The sequence below is a fragment of the Anarhichas minor genome, unplaced genomic scaffold, assembly GCF_050575085.1.
Source record: "Anarhichas minor isolate MPS153535 unplaced genomic scaffold, ASM5057508v1 ptg000007l, whole genome shotgun sequence".
In the NCBI taxonomy this organism is placed as follows: domain Eukaryota; kingdom Metazoa; phylum Chordata; class Actinopteri; order Perciformes; family Anarhichadidae; genus Anarhichas; species Anarhichas minor.
This window is the reverse complement of record NW_027466453.1, coordinates 13,884,207-13,907,461: the sequence shown is the minus strand read 5'-3', so window position 1 is coordinate 13,907,461 and position 23,255 is coordinate 13,884,207. Positions and strand designations below refer to the sequence as shown.

At 46.5% G+C, this 23,255-nt stretch overlaps 1 protein-coding gene across 1 annotated transcript; it reads right to left on the bottom strand.

The window, feature by feature from the left end:
- Positions 1 to 3,029: 3,029 nt before the first annotated feature.
- Positions 3,030 to 22,650, bottom strand: pdgfab (platelet-derived growth factor alpha polypeptide b). Its single transcript, XM_076080569.1, has 6 exons — positions 22,257 to 22,650; positions 20,866 to 20,962; positions 16,345 to 16,479; positions 14,900 to 15,087; positions 6,454 to 6,580; positions 3,030 to 5,098 (listed from the first exon to the last, which is right to left on the bottom strand). The coding sequence occupies exons 1-6, from the start codon at positions 22,317 to 22,319 to the stop codon at positions 5,085 to 5,087; spliced, it is 624 nt and encodes a 207-aa protein (XP_075936684.1). The 5' UTR covers positions 22,320 to 22,650; the 3' UTR covers positions 3,030 to 5,084.
- Positions 22,651 to 23,255: the final 605 nt, after the last annotated feature.

The following is a 23,255-nucleotide window of genomic DNA, read 5'->3' as shown; positions in this document are numbered from 1 at the left end:
TCTAACTCTCTTGCACACACACACACACACACACACGTACACATACAGTAGGGCACAACTCCATGCATCTCCCTTTGTAATTACAACACATACAAACTTCAGCTCCCGTTGGATCTTGACTTATCTCCCTCCAGAGACCTCCACACTCTCAGTAGTTCCTCTGCCATGCCCTCCTTCACTCCCTCCATTTAACAAGACCTGACAGAGTCCCTGCCAGGCTCACTTCACCCACATAGTCACCCACAAGTTAAGTACAAATTGATCAGTTGGTGAGGATTTCATTTCTATCAACCTCCTCAGACACTGACACAGTCATTTAAAAGAGATGAAGACAGATTTGACTCAGAGGAAATGAAAACATTTTTTTACCGGTAAAACCTGAATGCACTGGGTTGAATGAATTGGCGCTGGTTGGCTGTGTTCCTTGTCTTTTGTGGAGCTCAAAACAGAATAATGAGATTAAGTGAAAGAATATCATACGTGAGGCACAAAGTGCTGGTACTGAAGCGGAGGGAGGGGTTCTGTGTCAGCATGGGAACCCGCTGAGATGCCGAGCAGGCTGCTGTTCAGGTTTATCAGAACTATCAGACAGCCCTTTCCCCTGGGAGATCCAAAGTGAAGCGATCAGGTTTCAGAGCTGTTTTTTGGGGGGGACCGCTCACGACGGGAGAGCCCCATCCTTCGTTGTGGCCCGGAGACGTGACAGGTGATGGGACTGTGACATAGCATTTGAACAAAGAGAGAGAAGAAAGGCAAAATGTGGAGGGAGAAAGGAGGATGAATGAGGTGAAAATCACCAGGGACAAACATTGAGCTGCATCATGTTGTGTTCTGTGATTCATTACCCTTAAATTGGGCCTGCAGGCAAGGAGGAAGTAAAGGTTTAAAAACGACCCCAGGAAGTTTGGAGACAGGAATTTTCAAAGGAGAAAAGAACACCATAAAGAGAGGAGATTAGTAAGTATTTATGTGTTTCATCACTTCTTTGTTGCTAATAAACCATTACTTGAGTGAGGCAAGATGTGTGTGCACATGAGTAAAACAATTCTGAGGGACTGCCACCCAGGGGAGAAACCAGAAACTCAGAAGGGACCCGCTCACCTACCCCTGTGGCAAACCCCACCACCACCTCCTCCAATCCTCTCCTCAATCAACCCTCGCTGCCCTAATCCAGTGTTTACATAAAACGCTGGGCAGTAATGATAGCCATGAGACCATGGACCACCCCACGTCCCTGCACACCCTCCTCTCCCCAACCGCCCCCACCACCTTCCACCGCTAACCCAAAGCTGTTTTCACAGGAGCCAAATACCTTAAATACATAATTAGCGGGGTCATTTGTGCAATGGGGGCCCCGGCGAGGGCATGAGCGTGTTCGTGTAAGTTTGTAGGGGGCACAGGGAGGATGAGGAGTGTAGCGGGGGCAGGATATGAAGACGTGAGAGAGCGGCGGACAAAGACGTGCATTCATGCCTGTGGCCCCGGACAAACTTGGCTGTCGGCATCTTCAAAGGCGTCCTCTGCCTTTCCTCAAAACCCAGAGGCCACAGGTTGGGGGCAGAGAGGCGAAACATAACAGGGCGACATGGAGGGAAAGAGGAAAGGGAGGACGATAGAGGGAAGAGAGGGGTGTAAGTAATGAAGCAAAGGTTACGAGATCGGTAATCTGGGAAGGAAGTAGTCGACGCTGCTTCTGAGGGGGTCGAGGCTGTAAACTACCAGCTTCTGTCAATTAGATCTAGGTTTGCATCCGACAGTGTAGAAACACGACATTTACCAAAAGTACAATTTATTTACAGTAAACATGAAAATGGAGGGAGATGATTAAAGCTTTACAATGCATCCGCCACTTTGCACCACCAGCAACATCCCCCATACGACCCCCGGACCCTGAACTCTGACCCTGTGCATTGTGGGTAGTCAAATCACAAAATTCCAGTGGTCCATGTTTCACACTGCGAGACCTCTCTTTTTATTGTTTGACTGCACACACACACAGAGCCCATTCAGCAGCCCTCTTCACACCTTGTCTGCCCCTTCGTCCCCCTCTGGCATTGTTTATGAAAGCATGTCCACTTAGTGCTGCCCTGTCTGCCCCCTCTCGCTGTGGTGCCGATTACCCACATCCTGAGTCCACTTCATTCCCTCTTTTCTTCATGTTTGTCCCTCTCTATACATCCCCTTGCACTCTCACTCCTCATGGTATTCTCGCCCCTCTCTCCCGTGCTCCATCCTCCTCCTCCCTCTTTCCCCACCATGACATATTGCTCTCTATTTCCTGAATACACTGCACACACTATACTGACTCCTCAATCCTGCCCTCCCTTCGTCCTTATGAATGAAGCTGTGAATGTCAGGTAAAAACAATAAAATCAATCAAGCCTCTGCTCTTCCTTTTATCTTTACTTTATTCACTTCATCCCCTGTTCCACTGGTTTGCAGAGCTGCTGTCTCTCTGATCCTTTCTCTCTTTCATGTTTTGCCTTTCTTCAAAGGAGGGAGACTTTCATGTCCCTTAGCCCTGGGATTAGGGTGAGCTGCTCAGGGAAAAGTAATAAAGCCCCCAGCACCTACCGTCTGCTGCTGGTGGATCCTGGAGTAAAGCCCAGCTCCTGCTCAGCCTTCAAGCCTGGAAAAGCTCACATTTCCTGTATACACCACCCTCACATCCAGCTTCTGTCCTGCCTCCTGCGGCAGCACCAACACATGTGGACTCCATTCTTGTAAAATAACATAATCTTTCACATTTTTGCATATTATTCAGCTAGTTGGATAACATTTACAAGAAAGTCTGTCACTAATAAGGTAGGTAAGGGTTTGTTCAAGTGCAAGGTGGTCCCTCGTTTCCTCTTTCCTTCTGCCATAGTTTAATATTGCTGATTTACTTAATTCTTTCCATAACCTCACTCTGTGCCCATTAGACTGTCTCTGTATTCAGTGCTGCATTACATCGTTCTATACTTACATTTATCCTTAAATACCATCCTTGAAACACAAACCAAACAAATTATGGGACTCAACATTCAGTGAACAATTTCATAAGCAGAAATATATTTATTGTTGAAAACATAAATATATAAATTATGATTATTGCTGTCTTTATCCAATGGAAGGCCAAAAATAAAAGTAATAGAGGCTTAGTGTTATGGCATTTTCTTTAATCAAATAGCTCTGAGCGTGGTCCCGGGTTTACTGAGAACACTATCTTATATGGATGTGAATGCAAGCAGTGATGAAACATCAGCCTTATAAATATAGCACCGGTCAACTGATTGTTAGTTAATTCACAGATGGGCTTTGTGTGATCTGCCATGTTTCAATTCAACTTTTCTCGTTTGACTTTCACTCGACTCACTTCACAGTGACTCACTCTTTCGCCTTTGAACACGGGGTGGAAGACGACCGTTGTTCTCGTACTGCGTTGGCCCGCTTACACATTCATTATCGCTGTTACAGGAGCCGGTAAGGAAGTCATTGTTTGTTCCATCGGGGCATGGGTTCAGGCCATCACTGTGCTCTTGTCAGGTCACCTCTGAGCACTCATAATCATCTGTCCTGGTGGTATGTGGCTGCTTAAGGTGCCAGTACCTTCACAGGGTGGAGTGATCAGAGATTTGCTCTCCTGTCAACAGAGGGGCAAAGCCTAACCAAACAAGGAGCCCATTCATGCGCTTGTCGATTTGCTTTGCTGGCTCATTCACTCTTTAAGGTGGACTTTGCTCATTGCAGGAACAACGTGTGTGCTTGTGAAGCAGAGCGGGCGGGCATCTTCATTATCAATGTTAAGAGTGATGTGGGTAAAAAATAGCCTCGTGTAGGAGAGAAATTAGGGATAATTTGGGGATACACGCACGCTACAGTTGCTCTAACATGTTTTGTGTGATTGGCATGAACATACTTCAATGTGCTGTATGCATGTTTTTGTGAATATAAAGGACCGGGCAGTGGCAGACTTTTCTCCCTCGTCTATTTTACCTCCTGCCCACATTTTTGCATCTTTTCCAATGGATTAAATACAGGCATTCAACCACAACAAAAGAAATAAACATCATTCCTGCTTGGATATAAGTAAGCTTAATATATTTCATAACAAAAATAAAGCATCTTCCTGTACTGACTCTCATACCTTCTCCTTGCACACATATATCCAAACCATATACATAAGACTTGACATTATTCAGATATACTGTAATATAATAAGAAACATGGATGACAACAATAACATCGACTAAAAAAAAAATGACGTTGAGATTGTGATACTGATGGTTACAAAGAACCAGACCACACAGAACTCTTGCATGTCTCCAAGATCATTAAAACATATTTTTGTTCTGGAAGAGACAGAAAGCAATCGTCCACACATATAAATAGTTTGTAAGTAGCGGCGCATCTTCCTTTTCAGAATTCAACTGTACATAGCAAGTGGGCAAAGTCACAGACCACCAGGGGGTCTCAGAGAAGATCTCCTCTTTACTGAGAGCAAACATCCAAAAACTCAAAATGTTTGATACTCCACAGAGGTTTCAGAAAAAAAAACACTTCCATTTGTCTCTCTCTCTTTCTCTCTTTCCATTGTTTTTTCCTTTATCTCTCTTTCTTTCTTCCTGTGTAAGCAAGAGTCATTTAAACAGGGCAGGGCACTTTTATGTTGTCCAGCTGGAGGTCATCCACTGCTGTTTTGGAGTCTGAGCGCCGGATTCCCACAAAAGTTTGATCCAACAGTTCCATAGCTGTTTCTGTTGTGCGTTTTGTTCAAACAAAGTCTCAAAATGTTCAACATGAATCCCTTTCATCATCTCCTTTCCGCCTCTGTCTGTCCTGCCCGAGCTACAGCACGTTGTCTGGGTAGGTGGCGTTCCACAGACGAAGTCATCATCACTGGTTACTGTTTTTTTAAAAGCACCTTTGGCATCTTTTTCATTTTTGTCTGTTGTTTGTTTTCAGTCTCTCGTCTTAACAGAAAAGTTTGTCCTTTTTAAAACGAAGGTCGCATGGCAGTGGGCAAGAGGACAGAGCAGGTCTCCTGTTGGTGACATCCTCTATTTAGGTCCCTCCCACGCTGGAGTCCCTTGTTCTGATTGGTCTCACCTCACGTCCACTGTGGGAGAGAGAGAGAGAGAGAGAGAGAAAGCTGAGATTAATATCACCATTAAACAAACACATGGGTTTCATCATGACAAGAAAAACATTAATTGCATTTTGTGCCCAATTGCATAACTCATGCATTTCAAACAAGCTGACACAACACACACAAGACCCACAATGTTCTGAATCATGTTTCTCCAGATTTCAAAGACAGTGATCAGACCACGAGTCATAATGTACAGTCACAAAATGTGTGTGACACACAACGGGCGTTACTGTAGAATACAACAGAAACAGTGCACACAACCACACGACAGGCACGAAACTGTGACACAAAGCATATGTGGTGTGCATGCTCAGCAGGCCTCAAAATCAGCATGCAGCATTCGTCACAGAGCATGGTACGCCTTAGCCCTCCCTCTTCTCACACTGATTGGCTGTGATGTGATTGGTGATGGTGATTGGCAGGCCTCCCTGTGCCCCGATAGGGCAATTGCAGTGGCAAAAGGTGAGAGGACGCTGTGTTGCTAAAGTCCTACCTGTTCCCTTCACAGCTCTTCAGTGGACTTTGGGTAATGAGTGCAACTTTATTATGTCGCCAATAAATCCTTGCTGGGCCTTAGCTTTTTAGGTTTCCTTTTTTTACCTTTAGCCCTACGGTGGCCTGAAAACACAAAGTCGGGGAGGGTGGATAGGACGGAGGGTTAAAAGCAAGAAGCAGGGTTTATGATACAGAGAGAGGCACAACGGCCCCGGGACAGAAGCAGAGAGTGCAAAGATATAACACTATAAATACTTCAGATGCCTTATCAACACACATCAGCGCTTATCTGCTCCCAGGGAGAGAAAGGCTTCAGATCAAGGCACTGGCGGAGTTACCTGCTGTCATGCCAAGCAGCCTTTGGACACCCTCCCTTAACACACAGACTCGCATACACTTTCACACGCACAAACGTACACGCACACACACACACACACACACACACACACACATCCTCGTCTAACAAGGCACAAACACACAAGCGTTACAGTTTTGCAATAGCAGGCCAACCTCACAGGCGTGTCTGTCTGTTTGGAAGCAGTTATAGAAAAAGGTCATCCAGTGCAAAGCCAAAGAGCCAGACAGAGAGAGAGAGAGAGAGAGAGAGAGAGAGAGAGAGAGAGAGAGAGAGAGAGAGAGAGACCATCAGACAGACATGAGGAACGGGAAACACATTGATGCATGATGACGCAGGGATGAGGGCGGGACTCAGCCATCAAACTCAACCTCAGTGTGATTTTTCTGCAAAAGGGCAATGCTGGGACACTATTTGGGATTATGTAAGAATAATATACATATTGCATAATATGTTTGAGGGTCACATTTACCTGTTTCTGCATCTGTGTGCTCCACCACATGATGTTGTGATGCACACACACACTCCAGGTGGTCTTCTAACCGCACAAAGACCTCTTTCAGCTTGGGCCTCCTCTTCACGTACTCCACCTTCGCTACCTGAAGTGAGGAAAAAGAGCAGAGGTTAGCCACAGAGCCAGCTCCAGCGCCATCATTACTCTTCGCCACGCTTGTGTCATCAATAAGCACACGCGCTCTTTGCCCATCCGCTAACATCAAGAGGTGTAGCGCTGTGACTGATGACTCTTTCATAAACCGATTCATAAAAAAAAACGCCAGCCGTAGCTTCGCCTCCCTGTGTTTGAAGTGTGACGGCAGCATTCCTCAGAGGCTGATGCATCGGGTTCCGCTCGCTGTGTGCTCTATGGGCTGTTGATCAGGTGTGTAAATACTGAATGGAGTGTATGACCTTGTCCAAGCAAGCTCAAACAATGGGAGAGGAGAGATTGAGGGTAGGGGTGAGCGGTGTACGCCCTGAAGCCCAGGGAAGCTTTACCCTGGCAGGAGAAGAGAGGCTGGGATCCCCCCCTCGCTCCAGGCATGGAGCATCCACATCCAGACAGACACACACCTAAACTCCCTCGCCTTGTTCTGACATGTAGGCTGGTTTTAAACCACGTTAATACTTCTTCATAGGTTAGGGAAAGTGCTCTCTAACATGTGCATGCAAGAAATACAGCTTACGTGGTCTAATCTAGGCAGTACAACCCCAGAAATCAGCCTTCCAATGTAACAAACACAAAAGTAATGCAGGAATTCCGATCCCTCAGTCCAGCTAACACCCTCTCAGGTCTGACCCCCACTTCCCACCCAACAGCTAGTAATGAAAAGGACCAATCCTCGGAGGGTTATGAATAGGCTATGTTGGTTAAAGCTTAGATGAAAGCTGAATAGAGAAAGGTTGCTTGGAGGTTATGATGATCTTGTTGTGTAACTCTGGGAGGTGGCTACATGCTCTTCCCTCTCTGATGTGAGTGCCAAGGGCAGGTAACCTTCCCATCCACCATTGAGGGCCCGGGGGCCACATGGAAACAATATCCCCTGCTTCACCCATCTTCCTGGTCGCTGCACGAGAGAGGATATTGGCCGACAATCTCCCAGCGCTCTCTGGTGTTATGAACAACACTGTTTTGCAGTCAGCATGAGGCTCACACATGCACAGACGGAGGGCCAAAACTGATGAGAGGCTTTCTTCCTCTATCCTGTGATGGCATACCGCCAAGGCTGGCTCTCAGTGGTGAATTAGTCAAGCAGGAAAAAAAAACGAACATACCAATCCCTGTCTGATAAAACAAAGTAAAATGTTGACATTCACACAACTTGAGCTGCCTCGCATCAGTGCTGTAACAATGACTGGAGGGTCATCTGGGGAGGCTAAAACAGAAATCAGGGGCCGGCGGTTTCACCAGCTGCTCCTTTGCAACTGTTTCTTTCCACGGAGAGAGGAGAAAGAGAAAGAAGAGAGGGAGTGAAAAGAGGGTAAGCAAGCAGAGAAGGTATGCAGTGAGCAAACAGAGGACAATGGTGTCTGGGTTGCTGTTATCGGGCCCTGACAGAGAGAGAGAGGGCGGGTGAAAGGGCCAAAGCAGGGAAGAACTGAGCAGGAAGGTGGACCATCATTGTCATTAGGGAACGATGGTGTGTGTGTGTGTGTGTGTGTGTGTGTGTGTGTGTGTGTGTGTGTGTGTGTGTGTGTGTGTGTGTGTGTGTGTGTGTGTGCAAACAGAGGGTGTTATTTAAGGAAGGGGATGGGGGACTGACCATGATCATGACTAGCATTAGATGACATTCATGTGTTACCTATTAACATTTAGTTTCTGGGTTACTCACTGGGGATCTTTTATTACACTAAAGCTGACAGGATAGATAGAGAAGTTATCAAAGGTTTGTTGTTATCTACCAAAAGTGCAGACAGTAACACAGAAACACACAAATGTCCCAGAAAACCACTGGTAATATTTAATCAAAGGATGTGACTGAGAGATGAAACATGCAGCTGTCTCTGCTGAATCTCTGAGCTCAGGGGGGTTCGAAAGCAGCAAGTCGGAGGCCAAAAGAGTCAGTAATGTCTGACACTTCCTACTGAGGCTGATCCTTATGACTAACACACAAACCCAAACTCTTCTGGCCAAACAAACAGCTATTGACAGACGGATAAAGCGATGAGCCCCCTTGAAGAGAGGCCCAGCGGTAGGTTTGTCTTTTGCCCCTCACACAGCATGGTTAAAAACACTCCCTGCGGGACACACACAAAAGCACACTCACACTTTCATATTTGTCTGTGAATGTCTATAACTGTGCTGTAATCCTGCTCTGCCCACTTTGTCAACACACTCTCTTTCTGTCTTGTTTCCTGTTTGTTGTGTCTTCACTCCTACAATTTTTCCACTTCACATCCATATTTTATTTTCCCATTTTAAGTCACTTCTTCGCCACACAAAGGACACCGGCTTCCTACCCGGAGCAGAGTCAATGACTTCCCACATAAAACATACATCAGAAAGAGACCCCCATGCTACGACGAGGGGCCCCGCACTCTCTTTGTATAAATCAAACCGATCTAAACTCCCTAGAAATCCAGGGCCCTGAGAAGCGGCTGTGGAATGATATCCGATCTAGAGGGTTGGGGTGAGGCAGGGGGCTCTGGGAAGTGCACCCCCTTCGGTTTTGTCCTCAGAGTCTCCGCGGCCCTCTGTGTGGAGCCGATTGTCCCGGTCGGACTAATTGGGAATTCCCTGAGCACGGAGCACTGATGAGAGCATGATGGAGGGGAAAGTTTTACTCCGGCTGTCCAAGGAAAACACGACAGGGTTGTGAACGTGCACCGCGGGCCATCGTAAACTGGAACAGTGACAGAATCGAGCAACAAAAACAAAAATTAAGAATGTATGTGTGTGTTTGGAGAAGGGTGGAAAGAGGCAGAGTGGGGTGGCAATTCATTTATCAGGCGGGAGACTCGCAGAGCTTGTGCCCCACAAACAAAGAGCTCTTGTTGAGATGCTACAACTTTGAACAAGTGGAGGAAAGGTGGGGAAAGTTGTAGGACGGGGGAACGTAAAGACACTTTCTGTATCTCCGTCTGTCTGTCTTTTGAAATCAGACAAAGAAAAAAAGACACCCAGAGGAAAGGCAAGATTATATGCAGAGGGAGAGAGAGAGCAAACCACAGAAAACGTAGACTGAACATCAGACAAGAACAACCGAGACAACCTGCTGCTGCCCTCTGCTACAACCCCCCACAACACACACACAACACACACACACACACACACACACACACTCGGGTGGAAGGGGTTATCACAGGCGGTGTGTGGAGAGGAGAGGAAGCAAGGAGAGTCACTCACAGGTCTCCAATACCCTAACCCACTTCATGGCACACCTCTTACTCCTCACTTCTCTCTCCCACACAGACATATTAATGTATCACCGGATGCGAATATCTATCTGCCCTGACCTCATCATGTGCCTCCCTTTCCCTCAAAGACCAAAAGAACCATCGTGCGATATCAAATATCAAAGAATCCAAAGATGTGTAATCTTTCCATTCATGTTTTGCCCCCCCCCCCCCCCCCCGCCTATGTCTTTATAGAACAATTGCAGATGAGAAAGGCATTACGCGGAGCACTTGAAAGAGTAAATATGATTTTAATGAAAGAGAACAAAAACGATACGGTAAATGGCAAAGACTGGCAGAGGGGTAAAATTAGAGAGTGGGAGATGGCTCTGTTGCAGGAGCGAGACAAAAAGAGTGAGGAGGGAGTGAACAACTATGTCACATAACAGACAATCAGACTCCGAGACTGAGCGGAGAAGAGAGTTGGAGGGGGAGGATGAAGTCAGAGGGGAAGAGCGAAAGGGAGGACAGGAGAGGAGGAGTGAAGGAAAATACAGAAATGAAGTAAAATATGATTAAAATACGGCTGCTACTTTTCCTGCTCAAGCTGATGCATTCCAGCCGGTGCAGCAGTAGCCAAACTCTCTGGCTTCTGGCGTAGTCAGGACGCTCCCATGGTCTCTGACCCGCCCCGCAACCCCCGCCGTGCACAACACACACACACGTTTATACAACACACACAAACTCCCTCACCCTTCTTCATCTAGAAGAGCTGAGTGAATCAAAGGGAAAATAATTCACAGCTGCAAGGAACTTCAAACAGTGGGGCCCCTCAGTCCCATCTAACCCCCCCCACACGTAATCCACAGGACCCCTCTGACGACCATAAATCATGCTCACTGTATCACCGTCACACTGCCTTTTATTTATGAAACACCCCGTAAGTCAGGGTCCCACACAACCGCAGGGCTACAGCTACTGCTTCCCCCAACACCCGGCTCTGACCCGCTGTCGCTGAGGTAACTGCCAGTGTGTGTGTGTAGGTGTGTGCGTGTGTGTGTGATGGGGTCGGGGCCAGGGCCAGTGCAGGGAGATGTGTGGACCCCCACACTCAGCACTGTGGCTATATCCGCCTGGCCTCTGTCAGCCCCCACTTTGATCCAGCAGCCATCAACACTTCATTACTCTGTGGCCCGTCTTCCTCTTGCTGCCGCTTCACACAAATGGCCTTGTCCCTGCGCTGCGGTGGGCGGGTTTACGTAGCATAGAGCGCTCTCTCTCTCACACACACACACACAAACAGTCTCCCTTCTTGGGTTTACACAGATGTGTGCTGACGACCCTCTCTGACCTCTGCAAAATACTTGTACATACGCTTCAAGGACCATCAAATGTTTCCTGCTACTAAACCAAACCAAACGAGAGAAACCGAGCTTCATTGTTGGCAAATTATACCATAATGATTAGATTAAGGCACCTTATGGAGGCAATGAAAAGGGTTAGTTGTCATGTTTGGCTCCTATCAATCGTAATTGTGTTTATTTTGAAAATAAGAATATTCAAATACCGTTTACAGCGCAAATACTGTAATTTCTATATATTATATATATTTTTTTATTACTTTGGGGGACTCAAGAGTATAATTAGCAGCTAATTTATTCTTTCTGCTTCTTTTTTGTTTCCATAATTCCAAGCACTCTCTGTGCTGTCCTTGAATCATGAAGAGCACCTCATTTACTGTCAACTGTGTGTTCCTGCAGCAGAAACCACAAGTAACCTTTTGGATTTCCCGGAGAACCTTACTTGTAACACTTGTCTTCCCATGTGGTTTTGTGGATGAGGAAGGAGAATACAATGAACTTAGAGACCAAATCTACTGCAGAAGCCTTAAGAGTTAATGAGTGAGCGGATGAGTGACAGCTCCATTCTTTGCCTGTTTCATGGGCTGTTTAATCAACCCCATAGGAAGAACAAACAGAGAGGCATTTAGATTCACACACAGAGACTCACACACATTCATACGCACAAAGACAATGTGCAAAAGAATGCACGTGGACGTTGAGATCTCTTCCTAACTATTTCTCTATATCCCCCCCCACACACACACACACCTTGTATACTAGTCTGTTCAGTCCTGCCTGTCCAAAATCTCCAGTTGTTTTATGAGCAAGTTTGTCGAGCAAGCATCGTAGCCAAGTGCACTGAGGAAATTATCAGGAATACTGGACACAGCTGGAAAGATGTGAGGTGGAAGAACAGAAGGAACATGGGAGAAGGAAGTAAAAAAAGACAGGAGAGGGTATAAATTAACAACCAAAGGGGACCAATTATAGAACAAATTCTGTTATTTAATGTCATGGACATGGTATTTCATGTCATATCTAGATTCGAACAACTCTGAGAACACGAAGACGCAAAAACACTGGCAAAATGTCCAAAATGTTCTGCCAGCCTTCAGTGATAAAACACCAAAAGGAATCACTTCGATGGAAAAGAAAGGGGGAGAGCCAAGATGCTGGGATAGAGGGAGTGAATGTGGTGTCATTGAAAGTGCAAAAGGAGGTGGGATGGGGGTGAGGGAGGAGTTAAAGGAATGCTGGGATGATAGAGCCTGAATACATAAAAACTCATTAAGAATTCTGTTTGCCTCTCTCCTGTCTGTTTCCACGACTTTATGTCTCTCTTTGCATCTCTGCCTCTCTCACTTAATCTCTTTTTTCAATACTTAACCTGCTCTAAATGTCTTTACACCATTCTCATTTACTCTGTCTATATGCTGACATCAACTGTGATGCAACCTACACACACACAGGTTTAGAGATACACCGAAGAAAATGATAGACCAAAGTGCAAAAGAAGTTTGCACAAATGCATAAGGAGGGGGAAAAGGAGTCCATGTAGAAGAAAGAGAGTGGCTTTAATATCTGCCCCTTCTCCTCCCTCAGGCTAGTCCTATTTAAAGTTGCCTTTTTTATTACCCTGCCACTGAACAGGACAGGCTTGTACAGTAAAGGGCCTGCACAGACCCGTTCTCCTTTTTTTTGGGTCCATAGCATGAAAAAGGAAAGAGGGATATAAACAGAAGAGGGGGAATAAATAAATAAAGGTGCATTTGGACAAATGCATAGTGGCATGAGATGGAAAGAAACACAGCAGATGTGTTCTTTTCCCATCCTTGGCCAGCAGAAGGAAAACAAGTCAGTTCCAGGGTAGACGGGCAACATTTTTAGCTTTCTAATAAACGGAGGGAGAAGCACAAACTGAACCCCTATTCAGACTAACTGCTGAGAGGACAGACAGAAAAAAAAACTTGGCATGAGACAATGTTTCTCACACACAAAGTGGTGAATGTCTCCTGACCGGAGCGAGCACTGACGAATGACCTTTCCAGGGATACGACGCCTCGCAGCCCCCCTCGCCCGCGACTGGAAACGCATGGAAAAACGTCCCCCATGAATCCCTGCCCACCACGCCTGACGGTCCGTCTCCCGTCTGTGTGCTCATTTTGTCCTCACTGTCACGAGGGGGACACGGCCAAAGCTGCATAAATCACGAAATTCCAGGAATAGCGGAATCTATAGCCTTATAGTGTATTGTCCGTCGTCGTCCTCGTCACAGACAGAACTCCTAATGAAGCGCCTACTGTCTGGCAGACCGAGAGACTGACAAGCTTGCATTCAGACAGGTTGTGGTGTATATCAGAGCTCTTACCGCACTGTGAATCAGCATCTCGGATCATAAACCCTGTGCGCTGGATGCAGTTCCCTGTGCCCTACAATAGTCGTCTTTTCAGTGCAGCGTTACCGTCTGCTCTACGAATAAACGACCAAAAGAGGAGAATTTCCTCCCATCCATACGGAAATCCTTCCTGACCTGAGCCAGTGTGACAAGGGGAAGGAGCCAGACGGGGCTGGTATTTGTTTTATTACTCTGCAAGTATATTGAGGCGGCATCCTAAAACCCTGCTTGATGTCCCAGTGCCCATGGCCGGGCAAGATCACAATGATTAAAGAGACAACAGAGTCCAGGGATAGACTCAAAGAGAAGCACAAACACAGTCAGAGTGTTCCAGGCTATCCTGTTTATCCCCCGGTTGTCTCTTACTCTTACAGAACAGAGCACATAACTCCCATACCTCCAAACAGAGCCGTGCACCGGCTAACAGTCTGTAGTGTAAATAGAGCAGAAAAACGACTCAGCTCCAGCCACGGTGTCTCCTCTGATCCTGAACAGAAGGACATGTTTTCAAGCTAGCGACGCCAAAGAGCCTCTGAGAACAGTGCAACCCCCTTCGATCCCTCTCTCTTCCTCTTTGTCGCCTCGTCCCCTCCAGGCTCCCTGTTTCCAGAAAAGACAAAGGGCCAAACAAACAGAGAGCGGACGAATGGCTGTGCAGTAACCGACGACACTCAGACATTCTCAAGGTACAGGAAACTGTTTCTCCCTCGCTCTCTCTCTCTCTCTCTCTCTCTCTCTCTCTCTCTTTGTCTGTCTGTCTGTCTTATGTCTGGAAGGAGCATCCCTCTCTGGTCAACCCTTCAACAGATGTCCCGGCTGAAGGTGCCAACAGCCCTCTCTCCCTGTCCTTTCTCTCTTTCACTTCCTGGACTCTTGCCAAACATGGGATAGAGTGATGAGGAGAGAGGGTGGTGATCGGCTGTAATGGAAGGAGAGAGGGGAGGGGGCAGCGGAGGTAAGGTGGCCACTATTTTGGGTACTGGCCAAGGAGGCTCAGAGGAGACAGGTTGATTGAAGCGAAGAGTAGCGGTGGAGTAAAAAAGGGTGGAAAGGAGCGTGAAGGTAGGCAGGTCAACCCAACCTTACCTCTCATATGATTTACTTACCTGGTGACAGGGAAAGTGGTGGAGATTCGTGAGTGGAAGTGGGTGTGTTTGTGGAATGAATGAGGTGAATATGATTGCGTGTTCAACCCTGCACTAATGATTTGGGTTGATTGCAAGGATATGACTTTTCAGCAAGTCAACAAGCTTGGACACAATCTCGCCTGTAGGTGTGTGTGTGTGTGTGTGTGTGTGTGTGTGTGTGTGTGTGTGTGTGTGTGTGTGTGTGTGTGTGTGTCTTACCTTAACGGTGCGATGGTGCTTGCGGGAAGGGTGACAGCGCATGTTGCTTGTGTTGCAGCAGCCTGTGCAGCGCTTCACCTCCACACAGGGCGGCCATATCAGGAAGTTGGCAGACGTGGGATCCACCTGGCTCCTGGGGATCTCATAGATCACCGTCCGCGTCTTACACACCGCCGGGACCGCCTCCTCTGCTGTAAGAAAGACAGGGAGAAGGAGTAGCCCGGTTAATGCACCTGGTCTGCATGGGTGTTCGTGACACATTTTCCGAATGCATGCGTGTGCTGTTGTATTGTTGGAAACCGTTCTTTTCACTCCCAGCTGCTTTATGAATTCATTCCCTGTTCATTATTTGATGACTCACTTGACGTGGGAGCTGTTCATCTTACCTCGGATCACACCCAACCTTCTTTAAGGATGTTAAGAAGACAAGCTATCCAAAAAACTGATCTCGTATCGGCTCAGGAGCTTTGGGTTGAAGTCGGTGAGACAGAAAGTGACTGCTCCTTTGTTCAGAGTCCTAACTGGGGTTAATGCATGGCGTGCATTAATGCATGCAATGGCGTTACTAGGCCAGAAAACCTTTATGTCCGCTGGTGGGAAATCTAATAACGGCCTTTGACCCTGTTGGTCATATAGTGAAAAGAGGAAGGCAGTAAGCATTCATTTCAGATTGAATGCTCTGACAGGCACTCACACGTAAAGATGTGACAGAGGGTGTACAGTAAGATGGCATTAGGTCGTAAAGATGATATGTGCATGTGCAGAATGTGAGGGCTTTTGTGGACAGCTGCCAAAATGGTATGTGTATCAAACACTTATGATATGGCCACATACATGAAATACAAGCAGCCACTTTACCCTGTGTCACTTTCAATGCTGTACTGCTGTGTCTTGACACACACATTGCACACTACATGGTATTCTCTATTCCTCGATCAGATATCATACCGCGTGGCGTTTTATGAAGAAATCTGACTGAGAGCCCAGGCGAGCTGCAACTTGAGCCCTGAATGCCTGGAATTTCCACGCTCAAGGATATATTTCTCTCCTGACGCGTGTGTCTTAGATCTGCAAGCCCATGGCCAATTAAAAGGCTTCATGTTAGACGTCCTCGTCAACCTCACACACCAGTCTCGTTTCTCATGATTCCTTCATTGCCATAAATACTGGGTAGACGTCTTCATTAGGGTAGCATTTATCCACAGAAAGGCCATATAAAAGCCACTAACTATTAGCTTTGTTTGAAATGTGTGTAAAGTGATCGGTTTCATCTCCTGGGAACTCAAATGTCAGGGGGGGATATTTAAAATGGAGGTTATTTTTAGGGCATTATGACACTGTAATAAGCTGTGCCAAGTTGTGATGTACAGTATATAGAGCCAAATGTAATCATGATGCAACCTCTTAGCTGCACAGTGAAGCATGTAATATTCATTCGGTCTTACCGATGCTCCTCTTGCGTCGGCTGTGGAGCTGGGAGCTCTTCAGGTCATTGTAGTAACCGTGATGACGGGAGTAGTTCTTCTGGTGGTTGTGGTGCTTGTGGTGCTTTGGCTCCTCGATAACATTGTTTCCCGCACCTCGTCAAAACAGAAGGCAGCCTCATTAATGAATGTCACACAGAAAGGAAGTAAAAAAAAACGTTTTAAACCAATAAACCAGCGATGAGTCGGTTAATCACGGCGTAGACTGTGGTGGGGGGCTTGCTAGGCCTCACCAGAAGGCTGAATGTGACCCGCCATTGATGTTTTATATACCCCTTCCACAACTAACAATGTGCTGGTTAGTCACACGACCCTAATGAGATGGTAACTTCCTACTGGCCTCTTGTGCTGTATGTAACACATGCTTTGATTCCCTGAAGTGCTTAGGGTTTCCTTCAATATGATGGCTGGCAGGGCAACTGCTGATGATGTCACAAATTGAAGTAAACAGTGCAGAGTACACATGGTACAGGCATGAAGCACACATTACACAAACCTCTGTGTAATTGCAAGCTTTGTGCGTCAGCCTAACTCACTCATTTGGCTGAACTTTCCCAGCAGGAATAAAGTATCTAGATGGCAGGTGAGTCAGCATGCTCCTTCAAAAACAACCAGCTTTCACAGACGAACTGCGGACTAAAGTGGTCATTGCACAGGTGGTACTCAGCCGCCATTATCCCTGCCCCTAATTGGTGGTTTGGTGTCTCTCATTTACCAGAAAATGTTTGCTTTTTCAATCATTCAGCCGCTTGGAAAAGTAAATGTTTTGTTATACCGCAGCGATAGCTCCTTAAGACTCCGTAACTCCAGACTAATATAGCCAGCTCAGCGTATTCACAGCCATGGTCATCTGATAAAGCTTGCTTGTTTTGGTCCCCACCCAGAATACAAGTTGGATTACAGAAGAGTGCCAGAGCAGCTATAAAGCGATAAAGCTTGTTCGCAGAATACAGCCCTTTCCCAAAGAGCAGAGTCTGAGAGTGTTTGCTAAGAGGGTGGGTCTACCTGTCTGTAAGTACAGCATCAGGCTGACACAATCCTACACTTGTACACCTAACATAAAGACACACTCACAACTACACAAACTCCTCTCATTATCCTCCGTAACATGCTAAAACCCAATGTACACCAGCAACAAAGCTTAGCCACAGACAAACACATTGCCCTCGTCCAGCTCCTTTGTGCTCTGACCAGAGTCATCTGAAGGGATTTCCTCTGCCTATACACAATCCCCCTCTGGGATTGGTTGTTTATTTGCTTTTGGATGCCTCCTTTTTTCAGGTCTGCTCCTCGGGGAGAGTGGAGGGATTTTCTCTTAGCCTGTCTTGCCGTCAGTCAGACAGCCAGTGACCCAGAACTAAAGGTCCACAGGAAAGAGGTGTCAACTGCAGCTGAGGAACAGTGTACGGACACACATGAACATGCCGTATATATGTCGCACATATAGTCTCCATATATGTGCAAACACACCTAGGCTGTCTGCACTGCAGGTGGACTCATTTTGACAGCTGGAGGATTTTCCTACCTGACAACCTTTTAACACTGCGGGTCACTGACAGAACTCCCACTGTGCCTCCTCTCTCTCCACCACACCTAGCCCTCTCTTCATCTCCCCCCTGTCAGAGGACTGGAGTGAGGGAGGGCGTCACACTGTGACCACTGGAGACAGTTTGTGTCAGAGCTGACAGGAGAAAGGGAGCGAGAGCATAAAGAAGTCCTTTATAGACTGCGGAGTCCTTTTCTCAGCACAATAAAAGGACCTTTCTGAGGGTGTTTTCTTTGCGCTGAAAGGAGAAACATGGGGAACGAAGGCAATCAGAGTGATCAGGCAGGATGATGCAGGAGAAAAATAGAGAGAAGAGAGAAGTTAAGGGAGGCACAAATAGAAAGAGAGTAAGGGGTTTGCTCCTCTGTTGGTTCCAGGTGAGTAAGAAGCAATAACATGCCCGGAACGTCGCGAAACTGAGACAAGAGAAAAGAGGACAAGAGACAGTCTCTCGCCATGAATCAGGCTTTCATGACTCGCAAATTACTCCCTCCATTAGCTGAGGGCCTCGGCTCCCTCCCTTTACTCCTCCTCCGCTCTTTCTTTCTTCCTCTACTTGTACAACATGTTTTTGACTTCTTGTAACAAGTGCCTCCATAATTCCCTCTCTTTGTCTGTCTTCCTTGTTTCTTCCCTGTCAACAGTTACATGCCTGAGTTAGTACACACGTATTATTGTAGGTCACATGGGCGAGGTGTGAAAGCAGGTGGGAACACAAGCACAATAAATATGTTTTTTGAGGCACTGTAATTCATCGGATGTGCTGCCAACACTCTGCCAGCTTGTCAGAAAGTGGACTGCACAACAACTTGCAGCCTTTCTGAGGGCAGTGTAGCAGAAACAGAACCTCCAGAATCCTCCTGCTCCCTCCTCCACCTCTGCCCCACGCCAAGAGTCAGGTTCCCTTCTCTGTCAGTCCTTCACTGAGAGAGATAAGGGCGGACAGGCCAGGGGGCCGCCCAAGGAGGGAGACGGGGTTAGAGAGGAAGAAAAGCGAGGAGAGGAGCACCTCAGGGGCCAGACAGCCATCTGCAGACTTCAGCGGGGTCATCTCATCTGTCAGTCAAAGCAGGAGACACCATCCAAGAGGACGTGTCCACATAGACTCGCACTGAGCAAAGCAGCCTTAAATGACACACACAGCCGCGAGAAAAGCCCTGCAGGCCTTCCCAGGGATCCTGACACACATATACGTCCTTAGAGGCTAAATTATCTCAGATAGTGACAAAATGATATGATAATGACTTTAACAAAATATCAAGGATTTCCTGGGTGCGACCTTTAAAACGCAGCATCAGTCCGTGTTACATTTTCCAGGTACCAATGATCAAAGGTTTAAACCAACACCTCATATAAGCCTTTCCTTTCTCCTTCCCTGGTTGACATGCTATGCTATGCACAGTTCAGCCTATACTAGCTTTGCTGTCCTGGCCATCTGCAACAAAAGCTCTGAAAATACCCCTCTGGCTGGCGTCAAAGGTCTTTTAATGGGCTCGCCTGTGCCGCCAAGCTGGCCGTCAGACAGATTTATGTCCTCGTAATAATAATCAGCCTACTACTGTTACCCTGCAAAACATTCCTGTGTTTGAAGAAATGCATGTTAATTCAATTATAAACACCTCTTCTCATGCTAGAAGCAAAACCAGGGATCTATTCTGGGCTCAACATAAAGTGGGGCGATCACTGCTGTGGAGTACAGGTTGGTTTGAGTGTGAATTAATAAATTAAACACACTAATGATGTGGGGCTATTACTCATCCTAATTGAAAAGCAGTCATGTGGTTATACAGAAGAATACTTGAGTGAAAGTCTGGTCCTATTGCTCTGCTGAATATCAGTTTTGAGGCTACTAATGAGCTACGACCATTCAGGTAGCTGACATGATTTGGGACTGTTAAAGCAAATTTTTGTAAATACCTATTTCCAACAACAAATCTTCAGGGGAGAGCCCTGAATTTGATATGTGGCCAAAGCCTGTGTAAATAGAGGCTCATGTGAAGGCAAACAGCTTCTTCCAGCACACCCCTGTAACTTAATCCAGGACAGCCATGGGACAGACCGGTCCCCCACCACAGAAGAAGCAGCACCTCCAAGAACCTGAAGCTGAGAGAAACCTGCCTGACCGGCGAGCCGCTGTCTCTGTTTACAGGGCAACATATATGTGGCGGTCTGGTTGCTATAAAGCCAGTTTATTGCAGCAGCTGAAAGAATATGCACAACAACAAAGTTGCCAGTGAAAGTCCATCTTTGTCACATGTGTACAGTAAACACACCTATAACTGCTTTATCACGCACACCAGGGCTTGATTTCAGGGGTAACAACTTGTAATAAGCAGAATGTGCCAAAAACAGGTGATCTTGTTCTTTCACTAAATCCACTAAACCTGAAGGATTGGCTGAAGTCTATACATCTTATTTATTCAAATGTCACTCAAACATCAGCTACCTGTCACTTGTTAGACACAAGTGGATCCGTGAATGCTGAACACTATTATCAGTGGTTCCTGTGATTCATTTTTACAAAATTCTCCTATCCATCAAGCAGTGGTACTGAGCCTATTGCAGTTTAAATGACAACAAGGCAGGCATGATTATGTTAGATATAACCTTTGTATACATTTATGGAATAGTTATTTGGCTTGATCCTGAAGCGAGCACATTTTGCCTCACTATACAAATATATATGGAAAGTCCCCATACCACATTCAGGTGTAGCCTACTACCAAGAAGGCTATGTTTAAAAGTGAGGCCACAAGAGAGCAAAATTATACAGCTAATAAAGGCATACTGCTTATGTAATTATGCTGCAGCTGTTTTTAGTACCACCCTTTACTCTGTGTTCGTCACAGCCACAATAGCAGTGTCACATGTGAACAACATGTATGGCGTCGGGATTATTAAACATGTCTGTGAAAGTATCAAGAGGCTGAATTTACCTACGGAGTCAATGTCCAGTAGCCGCTGGAGGTCGCTGATGCTGTGGATTTCACTGTGGGACAGTCTGTCTATCAGCTCCTGGGGAAACTCCACTTCCTTTAGGGGGCGGCGAGGGGGGGGGGGGGCAGAAAAATAAACAAGAGATGAAGGTTAGAGATGTGTCGGGTCAGTGGCAAAACGTTTGTGTAATTGTTTGTCTGTATAAGTAAACGTGCAGGGTTCAAACAACCACCAGGAAGATCACTGCTAGAACAATTTTGCAACCGTGTGCCAACTACAACTAGCAGATCTACCCCTTTTGCCATAAATCCCCCTCATACACGGAGAGAAGAAGAACCCCCTTGAGAAATGATGCAATCAAGGGAAGCCTATGCTCTGCAAGGGAGCAACGTTGCAGGGCTGGAAAGCAATTCATCAGAAATGTTCTACGATATGCTGAGTAGTCTATATAAATATATATAGATATATTTATATAGATTACTCACGAGATTTCCAGGACAATGATGGTGGCAAACCATCATAAAGATCATAAATTGAAAACATGTTAATATAGCTACTTCTTTGACTATTAATTGGATGCCGAATTAATCAGATGACCGACTCGAATTATTGTTTGACTAATCCTGTTCACTGCGGCACGATGAAACGTCGGGATTTTGACGTGCACCACGGATCGGGGCGACATCTGCCCGTGTGAACTGCAGCTCGCCACACTTTGCACTTGTTGCGGTCATGCAGGCACCTCAAAGTTAACGCGCAGCCTTACAGGAACAGTGGCTATTTATATCGCCCCGGAGCGGTTCCCATGAACGCTTAGCCCAACCAAAACGTTTGCCCAGTTGGCTCGGGCTACAAACAGATTTGGCACAAACGCCAAAAATAACTGTGATATGCTTCCAAATGCAGACGCGATGTTGGTTCTCAAAAGCGAGTATAGCCACTACCCTCATGATAGCTGGAGCTGATGTGCTATTTGGTCATTCTCTAAAAATGAACCCATGTTTACACTGCTCTTATAATAGCGTCTCAGTCTATGCCCTTATTATTATTATTAAAAGACAGTTTGTATCGGTTACAGGTTGATTCAAATGAAGAAATGCTTTAAATTATAATCATAATCGTATCTTCGAGGCTAAATTCATCCTTCAACCCAAAAACGTTGTGTTACTGCTCTATGGTTTTCTTTCTCTGGGTATGAAGTTGTGGTGTGTAGCTGTTGGAGAAATGCGCGCTCCGTGGGAACTTTGCACCCTCACAGGAATACAACCCCGCACCACTGTGTGTGCGTGTGTGTGTGTGTGTGTGTGTGTGTGTGTGTGACATGGGGCCAGTGGGACACAGTCTATCCGGCCCCGCACTGCTCAGGATTTGCAGAGTCCTATAACTTTACCTCAGAGGTGGCCAGCAGCAGGTACGTCGTCCACAGCAGGAAGTAACAAAGTGCGGCTCTCATCTCCCTTTAATTCAGATTTAACCCCGAACGAGAAAAGGGTGCTATTCTGTAGGAGCCGCAGAATCGCTCCTGGCCCCACAGGATCCACAACCATCCCCTCGGGGGGAGAAACCGGGGTATCCGAGCTGCTCGGCGGGCTCAGTCAAACTCCGTGCACTTGCTTGCAACTGTGAAAAAACTGAAGAGGCTGGACTCATGTTATTCACATTGGACTGCGTCCTCTTGAACAAGATCTGTGCGGGCTGCTCGACATACAGCTCCTCGGGCGCAAGTGGGACAATCCTAAGAGACAAGTCTGAAGAGCATTGCACTTGTCCTTCACCCTTTAACAAACCAGCTTCAAACTTCAGCCCAGTCCACTGAACAAACAAAAAGCGCAGCTGTTAGAATTAACCAGAATCAAGACGCACGTTTTTCTATGATAGTATTTAATAGTCCTGGAAGAATATAATCCAATCGAGCAGATCCTCTTGGAAAATCACAAGGGAGAAAGTTGTCCGTGTTGTGCTATCCAGAGTCTGTCTTGCAGCAGTCTGCACAGGTCCTTGACAGTGTGGGACTCTGAAGTGAATGGAGTCAGAGCGCCTCTGAGCCGCTGGATATAGAGAGCCAGCAGCTCCGTGCCCGTTGCGCCTCCCCTCTCGTTTCTGTGATCGTGCATCTATTCAGCGAGGGGAGCTGGTTGGCTGGTTGGATGACTTAAGACTCCACGTCCCCATCCCCCTTCAACCCGTATGTGTGTGTGTGTGTGTGTGTGTGTGTGTGTGTGTGTGTGTGTGTGTATGTGTGTATGTGTGTGGGTATTCCCTTCAGCACAGAGCCCATTCAGAGATTCAGGATGTAATTGATATTGATTATCACTGATTTGAAAGGATGCAAAACTGAGCAATAATTATGGACGAACTGAGAGAAACAGGATGAGGATGCTGATGAGGA

Bases quoted from the DNA above. Each gene is read 5' to 3' on its own strand.
- pdgfab (XM_076080569.1), bottom strand. From the start codon at position 22,319: ATGAGAGCCGCACTTTGTTACTTCCTGCTGTGGACGACGTACCTGCTG. The intron at 20,963-22,256 runs GTAAAGTTATAG...CGCCCCCTAAAG, and splicing joins TGCTGCTGGCCACCTCTGAG to GAAGTGGAGTTTCCCCAGGA. The intron at 15,088-16,344 runs GTAAGACCGAAT...TTCTTACAGCAG, and splicing joins CCGACGCAAGAGGAGCATCG to AGGAGGCGGTCCCGGCGGTG.